The sequence below is a fragment of the Equus asinus genome, chromosome 4 (assembly GCF_041296235.1).
Source record: "Equus asinus isolate D_3611 breed Donkey chromosome 4, EquAss-T2T_v2, whole genome shotgun sequence".
NCBI classification, from domain to species: Eukaryota; Metazoa; Chordata; class Mammalia; order Perissodactyla; family Equidae; genus Equus; species Equus asinus.
This window is the reverse complement of record NC_091793.1, coordinates 114,420,547-114,439,916: the sequence shown is the minus strand read 5'-3', so window position 1 is coordinate 114,439,916 and position 19,370 is coordinate 114,420,547. Positions and strand designations below refer to the sequence as shown.

Genomic DNA, 19,370 nt, shown 5'->3' with positions numbered 1-19,370 from the left:
ATCACTAATACCTGCCTCCCTACCAAAAACCAAACCAAAATAAAAACAACCAACCAAAAAAAATTCAAAAGCCACAAAAAACCCCCCCACAAAATCTACCTGGCCACTGTCACCTGTTTGTCTCACTTTATAGAGAAAATAGATATTAACAGATGAGAGCTACCTCTACCACCAAATACATCAAGTTAAGTCCATCTGTTACTCAGTGTGTTGTCATCCTTCATGATATTCTGAAAGACTGACCTTGATCCCATCTGTGCCTAAGCCCTCCATTTATGCTCTGGATTCTAGATACTCTGGACATCTCAAGAACTTTGCCCTTGTGGTTGTCAACAAAAATAATCCATAACCAATCTATAAATGAAAATTGGGGTGAGTTTGTTCTGAGCCAAATGTGAGGATTGTATAGCCTGGGGCTTTCCTTCCCCAAGGAAGAAAGGGCACCAAAGAAGTGGGGTGTACAGAGTGGTTATATACCCTCAAAGAGAAGGTTTCACATATGATTGAAATGTCCCTTTTACAGTAATTATGAGGCTGCTCTCTTGGCACAGCGATTGATGGACACAGCAGGTGGTAGGTCTGCTGGTCTCGGTGGACACAGCAGGGTGGCAAGTTTGTTGTCTCAAGCTGGGTGGTCACAGGAATCAGTTCCTAGCCTAGGGAGAGATGCTTACCCTTAAGGAAATGCCAATGTGGGGGAAGTTGCACCTTTATCTTAAGGCCATTTATTGTTGTCTTTGGGACATAGCAAATGCTTAAAGCAGATATACAATGCAGGCTCAATGGCCATGTCAGGTCCTTTTGGAAAAACAAAGCAGGCAGAATTAGGTTTACACTGAATGACTTCCTCTTATAGTCCAACATATCCTGTTGCTTGCCATTTTTATTTGTCATGGTTATCTCTTCCTATGATTGTCCTCTCTTTTGCATCATCACTTTCTATTGGATTGTCCCTGTTGGCTTTAATCCTGCCTCAGTACAATCCTCTGGGGGAAAAAAGCTCTATCTTGACTCCATATTCCCTTTAATCTACCATGCATTTCTCTCTCCCTTTCAAAGTCCCATCATCTTTACCTCCAAAATTATCTGGAATCTGACCACTTCTAACTTTCTTTACTACTACTTCAATTCTCCTTCTGGTCATCATCATCTCTTGCACTACTGCAGTGGCTTCCTAACAAGTCTATTTTTAAGGTATAAATCAGATGTTGTGTCTCTTCTGCTTAAAATTCTCTAATTGCTTTCTATTGCAACCAGAGTAAAATCTGATTCCTTATCCCAGCTTTCTGACTTCTGCTCATTTTTCTAACTTTATCTGCTTCCACTCTCCTTTTTCTCTCTTTTGCTTCAGCCACACTGTCCATCTTCTTGTCCTGCAAACAAATTCTCTAAACCTCAGTTTCCTAATTTATAAAATGGAAACAAATATTTTGTTTTGGCAGGGCTGTTATGAGTATTATTTGTGAAAGCATGTAAAAATTGCAAAGTGTTATATACATGTCGGCTGATGGTACTAATTTTTCTTTTCCAATCCTTATTCTTTTTTATTTTTCTTGCCTTTTAAATTTTTCTTGCCTTATTTAGTGGGTTAGGACCCAGTATAATATGGAATTGAAGTGGAAATACCAGATATAGTTGTCTAGTTCCTGATTTCAGTGGAAAAGCTTTTAATTTTTACCATAAAAATATGATGTTTCCTGTAGTTAAAAAAACATTGATGCTTTTTATCAGATTAAGGAAATTAAGCGTATGGTATTTTTCCAATGATATTTAAAAGAGTCCTTGGAATTACTTCTCTGAGGAAATCGAATGAGCAAATATTTTAATTTACAAATAGGCATTTCAGGATGTGGCTGTTATATAAAGGGATGTTTTTGCTTTAAAAGTTTATTTCAGGGATTTTTTCACTTAAAAAATTTTACTAATTTGTTTGAATTGCTTGCACACTTAAAGTAGACTTCATAAAAGATTGTCTTGCAGTATTACACATTTTTTTTTTAGCATGAAGTCAGGTACAACATATGTATATATATATATTTAAGCCTGAAGCTATTGGTTATGTCCTTGCTTTTTGTTTTCTATTAGTTTTATTTCCTGTTTTACAAGTTGAACTTAGTGTACATTAAAGTGAGGGTTGGCAAACTATAGCCTGTGAGGCAAGTCCTACCCACCACCTTGCATGGCTCATGATCTAAGAATAGTTCTTACATTTTTAAATCATTGAAAAAATTCAAAAAATAATATTTTGTGACATTTAAATTTGTGTGAAATTCAAATTTCTGTTTTTATTGGAACACAGCCATGCCCATTTATTTACATGTTGTCTATAGCTGCTTTCATTCCATAGTGGCAGAGTTGAGGAGTTTGGACAGAGTGCATATGGTGCTCTCAACACTTCAGACTGTTGCAGGATGCACAACAAATCATAGTGACACGTTTTTGACTTGACAGCCTTTCAGGTACCATGTATGTTGCTGTATTGCGACACTTTATTTTTTTATTACCAGCTCATACTCATCATGTGAAAACAAGAAAAGAAGAGAAAATTGGACTTTGAATGTTGCACTTTTAGGGGAGCAATGGAAGGTGGACTAATTTTTATCAAAATGCAAAGTATTGTGTTTATTATGCAATGATATTACAGCTGTGCTAAAAGAATGCTCCTATACATTGACATTACCATACTAAGTACTCAACATGATATTCCTAACTCACAAAAAAGCAATGTCCAGAAAAATTAGAGCATTTAAAATGGAATATCTCATCATAGCAGAATTTCTTCATAAAAATAAAAGATGAAAATGGAACTTTGACCAAAGTAAGTTTCTGAGTGGCTTATTTGTGAAGCAAAGAAAGCCATTAATCAATGGCGAGTTCATGAAATTGCATTTGATTGCAGCAGCTTAGGAAGTGTGTTCAGAGAAAATATACTTGCTTGAGTAGTAGCCTTTTGGCAAGAAAAATTTCTTAAAGAATTGAGAATGTTGAAAGCATCATAGTCAATTTAAAAACAAGGCAAATAATTTCAAGTGATCTTCCTTGGCTGTAGATGAGTTGACAGATGTTACCAATACCACTCAATTGTAGTTTATTTGAGGAGTCAGTACTGAGCTTGAAGTGGCTGAAGAATTAGCCTCTATGAATAGTATGTGTGGAACCACTCCAGGAGAGAATATTTTCAAAGTTGAAAAAACGGTACAACCTGAAGTGGAATCTGCTAAGATGTATTACAACTCTTGGTGGTAAATGTAGATGAGTAGCAGAAAAAGGCTTAGTCGGGTTAATTTATAAAGCTTGTGAACTCTAAGGTGTTAAAACCTACAGTTATTCACTGTGTTATTTGACAGCAGGTACTTTGCAGAGCGTGTTTAAACCTATCATGTGTTCTTGAGGTAGTAATGTTAATGGAGAACTTCATTTGCTCTTATGGACTTAACTGTCGTCAGTTATGTAAACTTTTATCAGAAGTAGAGGCTGAATATCTTGACCTGCCCTACTACGCAGCAGCTTGATGGCATAGCAATGGTAAAGCTTTACTGTGATATTTTGAGCTCCGAGCTCAGACTGAAATTTTTCTGAATGAGAAGAATCCTCTTCAATCACTATGATTGAACACTGACTGGCTTTGGAAATTAGCTTTTGCTGCAGACTTGAGGGTCGTTCTTAATGAATTCAGCCTAAGATTGCAAGAGAAAACACTGCTTATGTGGGAAACCTATACTGCCGTAAAGTTATTTAGGAAACAAATAGCATTGTAATCACAAAAAGTAATTTTTTAAAAAGAGCTATGAAAAGTCAAAACAAGAAGCAAGATCTCCATTCTAACACAGTGTAGCAGATACATTATCTGAGCTCAAACTGCCAGTTCCAGCAGTGTTTTTCAGACTTCATGCAAGTGCAAAGGAAATTTCCATATTTCAAAATCCATTTAACTGTACAATTGAGCAGCTTCCACTAATCTTCACTTGGAAGTGATTAATTTGCAGTGTAATGACATGATAACAGGCAAATATCAAGAATCTAAAGAATTCTATGGGTACCTTCCATACAATAAATTAAATCATGTGGTTGTGGATTGATTTCAACCTTTAGCAGTACCTATCTGTGTGAAAGAAAATTTTTGATAATCAAATGCATAAAATCTCATTACAGATCAACATTAACAGATTAACATTTGCAATCAATTGTGATAATAGGGAACACTAGCTTTGAACCTCAATTAAGTGAAATTTTATCCTCCTACCCAAAAGAAAATAATTTCTTCCTTTTCATTGGTAGACCTGTATTACAAAAAATTAAACTCAATTATTACTATATAATTTGAATTTTGTCAATAAAAAGTTTGTGGAAATTTGTTTTCTCTTTTGCTTTAAAATAACCAATTTGATTTTACCTGTTGGTCCATAAAGCCTAAGATAGTCACTGTCTGGCCCTTCACAGAAAAAGTTTGCTGACCTGTGGATTAAAGGATAGATATTTGGCTTGGTCTTAGCTAACTAAAGATGACTATTCTTTTTAAAGATGTCAGCAGGTTTTTTTTCCTCTTTAGTAATAAGTCTGCTAGCACATTAAAGACTACTTAATATATTTTGAAAAAAAATTTTATAGTAAAATTATCATTTTATAAGTTTGTATTTCTTTGGAGTTTTACATACTTTTACTTTGAATTGGGTGTTCATATGTTTGCTACCCCAAAACTTCAATGAAGAGATAACAGTTTTATTTATAAACTTGATTAAAAATTAAGAACAGTTATTTAAATTCTGTTTGCAAAAATGTTTAAATCAAGTTCTGACTCTTTCTTTTTTCCAGCTGGAATTGCATTCCCAATTGTACAGTTAAATATTTCTAGAGAAAGACTAGAAACCTAAGATAAATTTGTAAAGTATATGTTTGACATTCACAAATGATATTCTTTGAAATAATTCTTCATGTTCCACCATGCCAACCTAAATAAGCAGGCACACCTTAGAACAGTTTAATTTTGAAAAGTATCCCCTTCCTTTTTGAATCCTTCCTCAGGTATAATACTATCGATTTTCAAAAGGTTTTCCTTATTAGCGCTCAATATCTTAAAGGTTGAGTAATTTAAAAAGTTATGCACTTCTTCCTTATAAACAAAGAGAGAACACTTTTATTACCAATGTATGAAAAGAGATTTGGGTATTAATTTTGAAGTTAACGTGAGTGAGATGTTGAAGGAGATGTGGAAAGGAAGAAGAAATAATAGTAATGTTTCTGAAAACATTTAAAAATATGTATCTTTTTAAATTTGGAAAGGTATTTTATTCTACGTAAAGTCCATTTTTCCCTACTTAGCTTGCAGTATATAAAATAGGCAAAAATATGAAATATATATGAGTAAAGATTGAGGTAATATTTGTTTATACACATCAGCGAGAAATCCTAAAATGAGAAAGTTTTCTTGTGGTTTTTTAATGTATGTCATTTGGCATGATTTTTTCTTATATCTCATTATCTTAATATCTGATTTAGCTTTGATTTAAATCTTGTTTTCTAGATGAAGCATTGGATGATTTAAAATCCCAGAAGAAAAAAATCGTAAGTTAACTTTTATTTAAAGTTAATTTATATGAAACTAATAAATTAAGAACTGAATAATTAATGTTTATATGTTGTAAGTAATGACTCTCCAAGGAAGAAGTATGCTTTTAGATAGCATTTTAATGATGAAGCTAAATTATGAATATTTTTGCTAGTTAATAGTGATTGACAGGAAAAAGTAGTTAGATGGACTTTTGAGATTCTGAGAATCTATGTCAGTTGGAAGCTGAGAAGTAAGTAAATGAATCATATTGGAGGACTAAATGAGAACATTGGTAAAAAGGTGGGTGTCTAGATTGATTATTAGGGCCAAAAAAAGACCAAATATCTACATATGTCAGTTCTCAGGTTTTCTTGATGCGGTAGGCTGGGAGAGAGAGAATCAAGAAGATTGGTTGTAGAAGACAAATTTAACATGAAAAGGCTGAAGAAAAGGGGAAGAGAGATGGAAAATTCTTTTCTTTGATTTCTTCCGTTTTCTATCAGCAACGCTGATCACATGGGTATCTATTGGGGGGCCATCCTTCCGATGTGTTGGAAAGAGGGCCAAAAGTAAGAGAGGAAGGGCCCTAGATATATAGAGGCTGATATATGATGGTCTCTAATAAGTGAATTGAAGTTGATGTTTGACTTGAATTTGCATATGCTTTTTTCATATAATTATTTTTGAAGTATGCAAATGGTAATTACTAGCAATATCATGTTATATGGAAACTTACTTAATGAAATTTAGTCAGATACAAATGATCAATTCAATGTATTTTAGTCTAACACGTAATAAGTAACAATTATGTGTGAAACTAGTGAAAATTATGAGGGTTAAGATCAGTGTCAAAAATTGTTCTGAGGGTTTTAAGTACCTGAAAAATAAAGGAACTTTAATTCTGAAAGGATTCTTTATCTTTTTGTTTGTTTGATGCTTCTTCAGTGTTCTGTGAGGTATTTAGCAAAATTACATTGACATTTTTGATGGGCCTGAGTTGAAACATATATTCCTATTATATCTTATTATATTTCTGGCATTCTGTACATTATGGAACAGCCAGAAATTCAAAGTGAGGAAATACTGATGGTTCTCAGTGATAGAGAAGTTGTGATATTATTGGTTTGGTTTGGTGATGTCATAAAAAAGAAGAACTGGCAGTGGTGATCAGAGCCAAGCCCGACTTGTACCAAAATGGAGAAATACTGACTAAGGTAGCGAAGACAAGGAGGAAGCCAAAGAAAAAAGAAAAAAGAAACAAAAGAAAATAAAAAATTCTAGGTGATGAGAAGCTGACCCAGTGTCAGTGGCATCACATGACTAGAAAACAGAAACTTGGAGAACATATGATTGGGGAAAAACTCTCAATAGAGTAACAGAGCAGACTTGGTAAATGCTGTGAAAGGGCAGGCCAGGCTGTTTACTTGTTTAATAGCCCTTAAAGGAATCACAACATAAAAGATGCTCTATCTACGCCTGACAGTTGGAAATTCAGTTCAGGGTTCAATAGTTGTGTATATCTAAATGGTTCATGAGGCATCGATATTACAGAATAGTTCAGTATGGCATTTCTCTTGCAGTATGATTAAAAAAAGAAGTTGGCTGCTCTAACTCATTTTATTAATTAGGGAACACAATTTGCGTTGACTTGACCATTGTGGTTATTATACTGTTGCTACTGGGAACTAGTTCCTGGCCAGAACTGCTTTGTTTGAGTAGCTTTATACTTTGTTTAGAACAATAGGTGTTAAGTGTGAGTTAGTAAGGAGCACAGTGCTAGCTAATGATTGTGCTGGTGATGAGAGGAAAAAGAAGGGACGTTGCTTTTGAGCAAAAGCTAAATGTAATCAAAACTGATCTTGTTTATTGATGTTTAAGTTTAAACTCTACATTTATAGATTTAAAAATACTTTTATTGTTTTGAAATACCTGAAGAAAAAAAACTTTATCAGTCTAAAATTATTCAATTCCTAACCCTTTTCTTTCATTAACAAAATTAATACAAGTTATACTTACTACTTGATGTTTTATTAGAGGTGGTTTCCTTAGGGATGCATCTCTTTAATCTGTATAGATTTGTAATGTAATTTGTAATTTGTAAAAGTGTAATTTGTAACAATAAACTTGAATTATCAGTTGATTAAAAAGTCAAATTTCTTAGAAAAACGAGTGACAACAATGTTTTGAATCTAAGAGCTAAATCTAAGTATTTACTTATTAAAATAAAGCTAGAAGTTAAACTTTAGTTATCGAAAACACTCCCAGTTCTGGATGTATGCATTTTGCCACTCACGTATTTTGTGGTCTTTTAAAAAAACTTTTTGTTTTTTTAAAAAGTCACTGTTCAATAGATAATCCCTCTGCATCCATAAGCTTCTCATCTAAACAGTTCAAAATCAAGATCCATCAAAACGAGTCAAGATGACCTGTTTAAGTGGCTTCATGAACATGCTGTGCTTTTTCCAGAATAATGTTTTTCTATGGTACTTCTTTGTGGCATTTCTCAGGAAATTTGTTTTTTAAAATCTTGAGAAAAATCAGTTAAGAAATTGGGAACATGGGAAGAAGTGTTATAATTCTCTGAGAATTAAAGCTTAAGAATCAACTACTAATGTTACTGGTTCAAAGGAATCCACTAATGTCAATTGAAAGGAAGAGCAAGAAATGCTGCCATGCTGAGCTGTAGGTTAATGTGGACATTTCTGGGAACAGGACAGGAGCAGGTAGAAGAGAAGTGGCACAATCTAATTAGTCAGTTTTACCTATGTGGCTATTTTATAAGTATGTTTTATGGGCCCTGTCTCTTATTAATAGAGAGTTATTCTTACAAATAAATGTTAATAAGTTTATGAACATAGTATACTTTATACAAAATCCTGTGAATGATATTCCAAGAAATAAATTTTGGAAGCAAAAGTCCTTAAATTGACAATTTCAGCATGTTGATTCCATGTAGGACTGTTAACCTCACTAGAAGTTTCAAATGTTACATTTTCATATTACCCAATAATGTTTGCTGGCATTTCCAGTGTTTGAATCTTCACTATGGGCTACAGACCTTGTATATACTTTAACAGAAGAAATGCAGAGAGAAAAGATGTGACTTATAATTGTGGAATACTCCTAATATGAAATCAGAAGATAACATAAAATCCAAATTAGTAAAAGCAACATTGATTTCAGCAGCAAAACCAAAATCAGAGTAAGCAGACAATATGTTCATTGTTGTAAAAAGATGATGCAATATGTACCCTAATACTCTGAATTGAAGATGCTTTTGGGCACACTCTTAATAATTTGACCAAAGTTAGTAGTGCAAAACGAAAGAAAATTTTCTGCATCTGGAATATGTGTCATGAGACAAAGATCTAGAATATTGGATAGGGCAATTAGTGCTTTGTGTGTTTTAAAATTTTATTTCAACAATGATAATTTAACTATTAAATATTTGTAGAATTATCTTTCAAAATTAAAAATTTTGACTTTATTTTGTGTTCTCCCTTCTTTTAGTGTTCTCTATGATGTAATGTCGATATCAGGTAGAAATAATTTTTACCTGTTATCAAAATATATAATCTTGTCAAAATAATATTGATTCGTAATAATCGTGTTTGTTCTCTTTTTTAAATAAAAAAATTCTGGAACTTTTGGTATAACCATATCACAGAAAAACAATTCATTCTATCATTCATTATTATTTAACATATATAGAATATTATGAAAAACACAGAGTAATTAAGCTATTATGTGAAAATTTTTGTTAGAAGTAAATGGAAAAAAAAAGGAGAATGGATTTGTATCCATTAAATGATTTTTAAAATGACTTCATGTGAGATACTTTACATGTACACAGACATAAACACAGACACTAACTGAATGATGTACGAGGAATTGCAGTCATTTGATGTGGCATTTTGGTTTTGAGTTTTTGTGTTGTTTTAAAAATCATAGTTGTAGCTAATCTTTTGATTAAACCTTGCACTAGTCTTAGTCTAGAACTGTGCTGTCCAAATCCATAGCTACTAACTTCATGTAGCTTTTTAAATTAACATTATTTAAAATGGAATAAAACTATAATTCAGTTCCTCAGTTGCACAAGCAACATTTTAAGTGCTCATTTATTTATCACACATGGCTTAATGGCTACTGTATTGTGCAGATATAAACCATTTTCATAATTACATAAAGTTTATTGCCACAATACTGGTGTAAAACATCAAAAATTAATTTGTAGAGATGAGAGATTCAGTTCTTTGGTGTTCCATGTATCTTATGTTGATTTGGGGATATATTCTATCATGCCCTCTCTCCATTCCCAGTCTTTCCTCAACTCTAAAGTGATTACAAACATTTCTTTTATGTCAGAAAATTAAACTTGCTTGTTTAAGAATTTATCATAATTTTAAAATAATTAGGAAAATGTTTTACTTTCACTAAACCAAGGTTAATAAATCATTCATCTAAGCAGTTTAGTTTTTTAAATGTTGAATTGAGTTTTTAAGGAAGAATCTATTAACTACTATTGTGGCAGCATATTTTTAACTTGATAAATGTGCTTTGCATTGCATTTTAAAATAAATGTCCTTTGTAATAAATATGACATTTCATGAATCTAAGAGGCTATCGGTGGTCACTGAGAAGGAAAAGGTCTCGTTCCAGTTTTTGTAAAAGCATTTTATTGTACACATTAGCTGTTTTTTTTGTACTGTCTGTCTTGACTGTCTTGTACTAAAGTTAAACTTTTTCTGATATTGGGCCATAACTGCTAAAATGATACTTTACTAGTGATTACTTTTTAGATTAAATCCATGTATTAAGCCATAAAGTGACTTGAGTGCATTGTAAATAAAATGCTATAATAATGAAGTGTTTTAATGACAGTCCCTAGTGTGAGCATAAAACTCAATAAAATTTTTACTTAAATTCTTACTATGTTCAGTTTTTTCCCTCTAACATTGTTTGAATCTAAATATAAAAGGGGGAGCTTCAGCTTTTGAAGTCGTTTGAGCAAATTCCATGGCTGTTCTCCCAGTTAGTTTTCACTGCATTTGCAGCAAGCTAATTGCTTCTGCTAATAAATAATCTAAAATCGATGCTGACAGCAGTTAATTGGCACAGAGATTTTATTTTGTAAAGCTCTTGGCTAACGACCTTCTTTAAATTAATAGCATTAAGTGTCATGAGGAAATAAATCTGAGGAATTGCCTGTCATTTGCTTGTCATGTCTAATAACTTCCAATAATGATAGCTGATAGATTTTTGCACATTCCATTATTGAAGTTGGTGCATGTAATTATTCTCCTCATTATATGTAAACAATTAGCAATATTTGGTATTTCCTTGCAGTAAAACTGTTAAATACAAGTAACATTAGAGGTTAGAAGCCATTTTAAAATCTGAATTTTAATTATTTGAATGCAGGAAATCTTTCATGTTATCTGGACACATGATGTGCTGTTTATTTTAAGCCTTGCACTTGAAACTTTTTAAATAAGACTTATAAAAATAAATAATACATGTGTTTTAAAATGTGACAACTTATGGAAATTTTTGTTCGCAGCTTGAAGAAGTCATGGAAAAAGAAACTTATAAAACGGCTAAATTAATTCTTGAAAGGTTTGATCCAGACTCAAAGAAAGCAAAGGTAAGGCTGTGATATCACTACTATTTTATTATAACTTGCACATTGTAATAGGTCACTAATAACATTATTGTAATTGACAGGAGTTTGAGCCGCCATCTGCTGGAGCAGCTGTAACTGCAAGACCTGGACAAGGTAAATAACTTTGTAGAAACTGCTGCTGCTCTTGGAAAGATCCATATTTACCCAAGTGAGTTCAAAAGTGTGATAGAGATGTGTGAAAACTTATATAGAATGCTTTTATGTTAATTTATATTTGCTGATTTAGGATATGACTTAATGTGGATGGCAATAAGTTTATTTCATTTTCACTTTACAGGAGTGTGTTGATAAATATAGATGTTATCTGTTGAGATTAATTGTATAATCGGTTTTCATCTTTTGAAGTTTAAATAATTTCAGCAATATTTTATGTTTTTTTCCCTCTTCAAATAAGAATCTCTTGGAATAGCTGTTATTATGAAAATTCTTACATTTATATGATTTATTTTTGAGGAACTTAATGAAGATTTTTGTCAAATATGAAGTTTTTTTCTAAAATAACATTTTTATTTAGGAAGAGACTAAAATAATTTAGAAATGATAAAAAAATAGAATTTCTGCTATAAAATAACATTAAATTTTTTTTTGAGGTTATATTGCTGGATTATTAGTGAAGCCATCACTATTATATCATTAAATATTATGTAAAATTTTAAAAGTCATTATTTTAAGTGGTTATATAAAATATTCCCAAGACTGGCATGTGAAAAGATATTTTTGAGTTTTCATTGGCTTCCTTTTTTGTTCTCTTCTCTACAGTGTAATAATATAGTTTGTAAGAATTTTGTTGCAATACAGAGTATACTATTTTTAAGAATTTCACTTCTATTCTTGTAAATCATCATAAGTGTAGCCTGGTTTATAAAGTTAAGATGACATTTAGAACTTTGAGAAGTCAATTCTTTTATAAATATCTGCAAATACCATGGGTATGAAATAAGCCATAATAGTTTTAGATTTTCTGATGGGAGAGCTATGTGGGAAGAAGCCAACCCTCTCCCATCTTCCCTAAGGAGGATTTTGGTTTATAGAAATAATAGCTTGCTCTTGATAAATGTAAAAGTTTACATATGATTAAAATAAATTAGCCATAGATACTTGCAATGAAACTCTTACTTCCATAATTAGTTTAAATTTTTCTACAACTTATACTTTTTTCTAGTAATTATAAAAAACATTTTTTGGCCTATGGGCCAGATTTCTATAATTTTATAGTATTTTTATTACTGGTACTAACTTTTCAAAAATACTTGTTAAATAACCTAGTGAAAACATTTTAAAAATCTGATATTTTGCAGAAAGCTGTGCTGTTGTTTTTAAAAAATCTGTTCTTTTCTCTCTTATTAAAAAAGAACAGTTGTATGATCCCCTTTACTGACATTCTTAAGTATTTATTAAAATTTAGGCAACATAAGTTCCTTTAAGAATCTCAGCTTATCTTTTCTTAAAAACTTTTGAAACACAAATAAATTTTTTCCTTCTGATGTCATACCATAATTATAGAAAAACTACTGCTGGTCTCTCTGCTTTATTCCTGCAGCACTGCTTTTGGATATTCTTTTAGGGGAGAATTAACATTTAGCTATAATATAAATGAATCGTTCATTTAAAAGGATGTATTAAATAACTCTTATGTATAGACACCATGGGGAATAAAGAGATGAATACAATATAGTTTTTGACCTTAAGAAGCTTATAACCTTTTTTTTCTTTAAAAAATATTCTTCTGGAGTATACTATTCTAGTATTCCTAGCTCTTCCAGGTCTATGGTAATTAATTGCTGTTAGGAATTTTTTCCTTATTTTGAAAAAATTCTAAACTATATCTCAACTTTATTCTACTTTTTGAGAATTATAATTTAGTTTTGTTGTTTAATCCTGTCAAATCTCTTTAGCTTCCTATCATTTTTATAGGTGACTTAGTCATATATTTTATTTATATTTAAGTTCTGTGTTTTTCTGAAAGTCAAGTCTTTATTTCTTTGCTTGAGCCATTGTTAGTTCCTTCCTTTCTTCCTTCCTTCCTTCTGTCCTTCCTTACTCTCTCGTTCTCTCTCTACCTTGTTCCCTCCCCTCTTCCTCCTTTCACCTGTTTCTGAAATTAAATAACAGAAAAGGGGAAAAAAAACACTAAAGGATGTATGTATGTGGTACTTGAATAGATCTGCTCCCCAAGTTGAATCTAATTGTCCTTGTTTTATTAGCTCTCTTGCCTGATTGCTGAACTAGAATTTTGATTCATGTGTAGTAGATATCTTTCTTTTATTTTTCATTACTTAGTTTTTAATGATATATATTGTACTGATATTGATTATAAAATTTGAGACTAGTATTCTTTGATTTCCTTAGGTTTGGCACTAAAAAGAGTGTAATATTTACTGGACATGATACTAACCTGACTGCCTCCCTCTTTTTTAATAGACTTAATCCTTTAGGACATTTTTAGATTTATAGAAAAATGGCAAAGCTAGTACAAAGAGTTCCCATATACCCTTGTACCAAGTTTCCCCTGTTATTAACATCTTATTTTAACACAGTACCTTTGTTAAAATTAATGAACATATTGACTCACTATTATTAACTGAAAGTACATAGTTTATTCATATTTCTTTAGTTTTTACCTAATGTCCTTTTTCTGTTCCAGGATTCCATACAGAATGCCACATTACATTTAGTTGTCCCATTTTCTTAGGCTTCTTCTGGCTGTGCCAGTTTCTCAACTTTCCTTGTTTTTGATAACCTTGACAGTTTAGCCCTGACCCCTTTTTATGAGCGGTTTTTATCAGTGCATAATCTTAGTGTCATCATTTGATTTGAAGGAATAAATGAACATAAAAAGTATACACACACACACACACATACACATTAAATAAAATGATATGGTACTTAGATGCTTAGCATTTATTCTAGTTGTGTAGAAATTATGGACTGGGAGATGGAAAGACTTTATGTCCTTAATAGATTAAAAAGTAATAAAGTTTGGATTTAATGAAAATGGAATTTGCCATGGTATAAATTCCTGAGTAGCTTCTATAGGATAAAGAAATCTAGATATTCGGGGATGGTGAACAATTAAATTTCTTTTAAAGATTTTAATTGGTATGTAGGAATAAATTTGGCTTCTATGTACTAATTTCTGATTTATTCACTTGATTTTTTCAATAAATGTTTACTGAGTGTGTGCTGTCTCCCAGGCATTGTTTTAGGCTCTGGGGACATAGTAGTGAACAAATTTTGTTTGGGGGGTGGGGCAATAGACATTATACACATACACACACACACACACACAGATATGAATATAATGTTAGATGGAGGAAAATAAAGAAAGGATGGTGAGTGGGGAGTGCCTTGAGTGAGGGTAGGTTGAAATTTTAAATAAGTTTGTCAGGGAAGGCCACATTTATAAGGTGACCTTTGGTCAAAGACATGAAAATAGTGAGGGAATAAGCCTTGCAGATATCTGAGGGAAGAACATTCCAGACAGAGAAATCAGTAAGTGCAGAAAGCGAGTAGAGAGCATGCCCAGATTGTTCTAGAAATAGCAAGGAGGCCAGTATGGCTGGACTGGATTGACCAACTGAGAGAGTAGTAGGAAAGGCAGTAAGAGGTGTCAAAGGATCATATCTTATGGCCTTGTAGAATGTAGACAATTTAAGAACTTCAGGTTTCAAATTTTTTTAAACTTCGTTTTGTTTTTTGTTTTGAGCAGAGGATTGACATGATCTAAATTATGTTTTACAAGAAAGGCTGCATTGAGGCTCCAAAGGGAATAAAGGTGGAAGCAGGGAGACCACGTAGGAAGCTATTGCAGTTATCTAGGAAGTCATCGATGGTGGCTTGGACCTTGGTTTAGTAACATTGGAGGTGGCTTGAATCAGATTTTGCATATATTTTGAAGGTGGAACCCAACAGATTTTCTGATGGATTGGATATGGGGTCAGAAAAGGAGGAATCAGAGATGACCTCCAGGATTTTGGCCTGCGCAACTGGGAAGATTTGCCATTTACTGAGATGGTAGAAATTGCAAGAGGAGCACTTTTTGGGGTGGGGGCGGGGGGGGCAGGTTGAGGTGAGGTGGTGAAGAACAGGGTTTGATTTTGGACATATATGTTTGAGATGCCTATTAGACAGACATCCAAGTAGAGATTTTAAGGAATCAGTTGAATATGAGTCCAGCAAAAAGGAATTATCTGAGCTGGAAATATAAATTTGAGTGTCCAGTGAGTGGTTAGTATTAAAACCATGAGACTGGATGGGATTATCAAGGATGTAAATGCAGAGAAAGAAGAGAAAAGGACCAAGGCCGCCCTAGGGCACTCTAACATTAAGATGTTGGGAATAAATGAAGAGGAACCATAAAAAGAAATTGACAAGTGGTCAGTAAGATGGGAAACCCAGGAGAGTGTGGAGTCCTGGATGATATTGGAGTGTTTCAAGGTAGTGATCATCTGTGACAAATACTGCTGCCAAGTAAGTTGAGGGTCCAGAACTGACCATTGATTTTAGCAATGTTGAGGTACTTGGTGACATTGAAAAGTACAGTTTTGGTAGAGAAATTGGGGCAAAAGCATGATTAGAGTGGGTCTAAGAAAGTATGGGAGTAGAGAAGCTGGAGACAATGAGAACACACAATTCTTTTGAGTAAAAGACAGTGGAAAAATGGATACCTAGAGGGGAAGCATTTTGTGTGTGTGGGTTAACATGCCATATGAAAGAAATGATAGCATGTTTGTATGCCACTGGGAATGTCCTATAAGACACTGAGTAATTGATGATGGAGAGAGTAGGGACAATTGAGCGTGAAGCGTCCGTGAGGAGGCAAGAAGAGATGGAATTTAGTGTACAAGTGGAAGAGTTGGCTTTTGGTAGGACTGTGCACAGTTCATCTATAGTAAGGAGACAGAGAACATGAACAGATAGAGGTAGGTGGTGGGAACTGTCTTCAGTATCTGTTTTCTCAGTGAGAGTGAGGATAGGAAGATGATGTTGGGGGCCTGAAGACGAGGTATAAAGTAGTTCTCTAGGAGAGAGAGAGAGTAAACGCATTAGGAAAATGTAGGAATGCCAGGGGACACTAAGGTCCACTTAAAGTTAATGGTCATGAATTTAAAGCATAGTTGTGTGTATTTTCCAGTGATATTTAGCTGGATGGGTACAGGAATGGAGTAGGCAGAGTTGGTTTTAACCAGGGTTTTGCCTAATGGATTAGATAAAGTGATAGAGGCAGGGAGGTGAAGTATGCAAGGGGGTGATTGTAACAATAGATTATGGAATCTGAGATGATCCTGGGGGAAATAAGGACATGAGAGGGGGATGATAGACAGTCAAAAGGTGTTGCTAGTATAGCTGTCTGAAAACTACAGCCTGCCAATCTGGGCCAAGGGCAACACGTTTTATATGGCTTGAGCTTAGAATCGGTTTTACATTTTTAAAGTGTTCTAAAAAATAACAAAGAAGAATAAGAATATACAACAGAAAACATATGTGGTCCACAAAGCCTAAAGTATTTACTCTCTGACCCTTTACGAAAAAAGTTTTCTGATGCCTTTAATAATTAATAATTAATGGATTGTAGATCCCCTTGGAGTTGAAAGAATAACAGAGGAAGTAAGCTGGGAAGGTAAATGTGGTTTGAGAGTGGAATGCTTGAACTTGAGAGGGGTGCAGTTATTTTTAATAGCAAGGTTCTAGGACTCTGTATGACCATAGGAGTGAATGACTGAAATAGGGAAGCTGATAAAATTATTGAAGAATGCTAACTGATAGCTAAAAATACATCCTTAGCAGACCCTCCTATATTTATTGTAAAAGGAAGCCACCTTCCTGTACATTCTCTTTTACCTTTATACATAACCCTGCATCTCTACTAGTGAAACTAACAAAAGAAAAGTCAGTTGTATCCTGCTACAGCTAAATTTGAAATCAATAAGTATTGCAGAAAAATTTAAGGGCTCTAGCAAATGGATTACAACTTCTTATTTAAGTAGGTTTTTAGAGTTTACTCATTTGTGTTCCATGGAGTATATGGAAGATTAAAGTATAAATCATGAATCTTTTTTGATCTTGATAGCAAATGGAAAGATACTTCATATTTTGCTGTTTTGAGCATGAACATTTGATTAAGAAAACCTGGAAAAATTCACTGTTTTGGGTGTTCTTTACTTAAGTGTCATACCGATACTGTTACATTAATCTATTGTGTAACAAACCACTCCAAAACTTAGTGGCTTAAAACACCATTCATTTGTTTTACTCATGAATTTGCAGTTTTGTTGAGGTTTGGCACGAGACAGCTCATCTCTGCCTCACATCAGTTGGAGCTACCTGATTGGGCTGGAGGTTCTCCTACCAAGATGGCTTACTCATGTGGCTAGCAAGTTGGTGCTAGCTCTTGGTTCCTCTCCACCTGGACCTCTCTAATGGGGTTGCTTGGGCTTACCCCTAACATGGTGGTTGAGTTCTAAGAGCAAGCAGCCCAAGGGACAGAAAGTAGCCCTGAAAACTGACACACCTATAGTTTCTTGGTCAAACAGTAACAGAGCACAGATTCAAGGGAGGGGACATAGACATCCCCCCTCCTTCATTTGATGGGAGGGAAATCAGAGAATTTTAGACTCTTATTTTAAAACCACCACATGTACCTTAATCCAGGTAACAAATGTATTTCTATCCCTATCCATTTTTCAATGTTCATCTTAAATTCCATCATTGCCATGATCCCTTTTTTCATCCCATCGCTGAGTTTAATTTCCTCCTTCTTGAACCCTTTATGTACTTTGTTGGTTCCTTTTTAATGGTGCTTACCTTGCATTAATGTATTTCTTAATTTTGTGTTATCTTTGCTTGCTGCCTCTAATACAACTCTGAATCCCATTCAGTAGTGCCTTACTCCTTGTGGTTGCTTAATAAATATGTTGAGTTGAAGGAAATAAAAGGAAACTTCTTTTAGAATTCATGAATTTTGTTTAAATGTTGTAAAATAGTAATTTACCAATGGGACCTTGGTGAACTGCAAGGTGCGTGTTGTTTAAAGTTGAGAAAGGTAGGAGACAAACTAGAGTAGAAATAGATCATGAAGGTGATGAAAAAAAGTAAATGTCGAGATAAAGAACTATAAAGCAAAATATATTATTAATTTAAAAAGCAGAACAACAGAAAAAGTAAACTCAGCTCAAGGCTGGCAAGTGGTAGGTGTTATTAGCAAATTTTCTGTTTGAAGATAGCTTTTTGGTATGGTCTCCCAAAGTTAGGCTGAAATCTCAATTGCAGTAAGCAAAACAAATTCAGCTGATTAACAATCTTAATTCCATCTGGAACTTTATCCCCTTGCATATAACATAACATATTTATATGTTCTTGGGATGAGGATGTGGATATGTTTGGGAGGCCATTATTCTGCCTACTACACCATGTAAGTTAGGTAATAGGCAGTTGGAAATTTGATACAGGAGTAAAGTAAATTTATTTCAGACATTTATTAAGCTCATACTTTGTGCCAGTTACCTTGCCACATCCTGAGGCTACAAAGATGCAGTTCCTGTCTATTAGCTCTTGATTAAAAAGTGTATGCACATGTAAATAATCTTATCCCACTAAGAACCACAATGAAGGTAGGCACAAATCACAATGCATTATAAATTTTGATAATAATTTGCTTTGAGAACATGTTGGGAAAAGACTCTTCCGGTTCACTTCATATGCAAGGGTAAGGAGAGAGAAACAGCTCAGTACCTTGAGGGACTGCAAATAGAGCCATATGCCCAAACAAAGAGGTTTATATGAGGAAGGGATAATTATGAAGGATTTCGTGTGAGTTTGGGACTTTATCTTATATGGAACATAGAAAGCCACTGGAGGCTTTGCATTTCAGATCAAGTTTGCGTTTTAGAAAGAACACTTTTTTTTTTTGGTAACATGGAGAATGGAGAGAGCAAGGCTGAAGACATGGAGATCAGTTAGGATAGCATCTAATATAGGTAAGAAATAAAGGCCTGCACTCGATAAAGTTGTGGCAAAGGAGTTGAAAAAGGAAGAGATTTAATAGATAATTCAGATTTAAGAGTAGATTGATAGGACTTGACATTTAGATTTGGAAAGTGGGGAGTGGAAGGAGGAATCAAGATATCACTTAGGTTTTTG

The 19,370-nt window shown here is 33.5% G+C and overlaps 1 protein-coding gene across 3 annotated transcripts in view; it reads left to right on the top strand.

The window, feature by feature from the left end:
- Nucleotides 1–19,370, top strand: part of LNPK (lunapark, ER junction formation factor) — a 66,208-nt gene that overhangs the window by 22,766 nt on the left and 24,072 nt on the right. For all 3 annotated transcript variants that reach the window (XM_070508144.1, XM_070508145.1, XM_070508146.1), the window contains 3 exons: nucleotides 5,522–5,562; nucleotides 11,109–11,192; nucleotides 11,273–11,324. In XM_070508144.1, coding sequence (XP_070364245.1) covers nucleotides 5,522–5,562; nucleotides 11,109–11,192; nucleotides 11,273–11,324 — 177 coding nt within the window. The remainder of the gene's footprint in view (nucleotides 1–5,521; nucleotides 5,563–11,108; nucleotides 11,193–11,272; nucleotides 11,325–19,370) is intronic.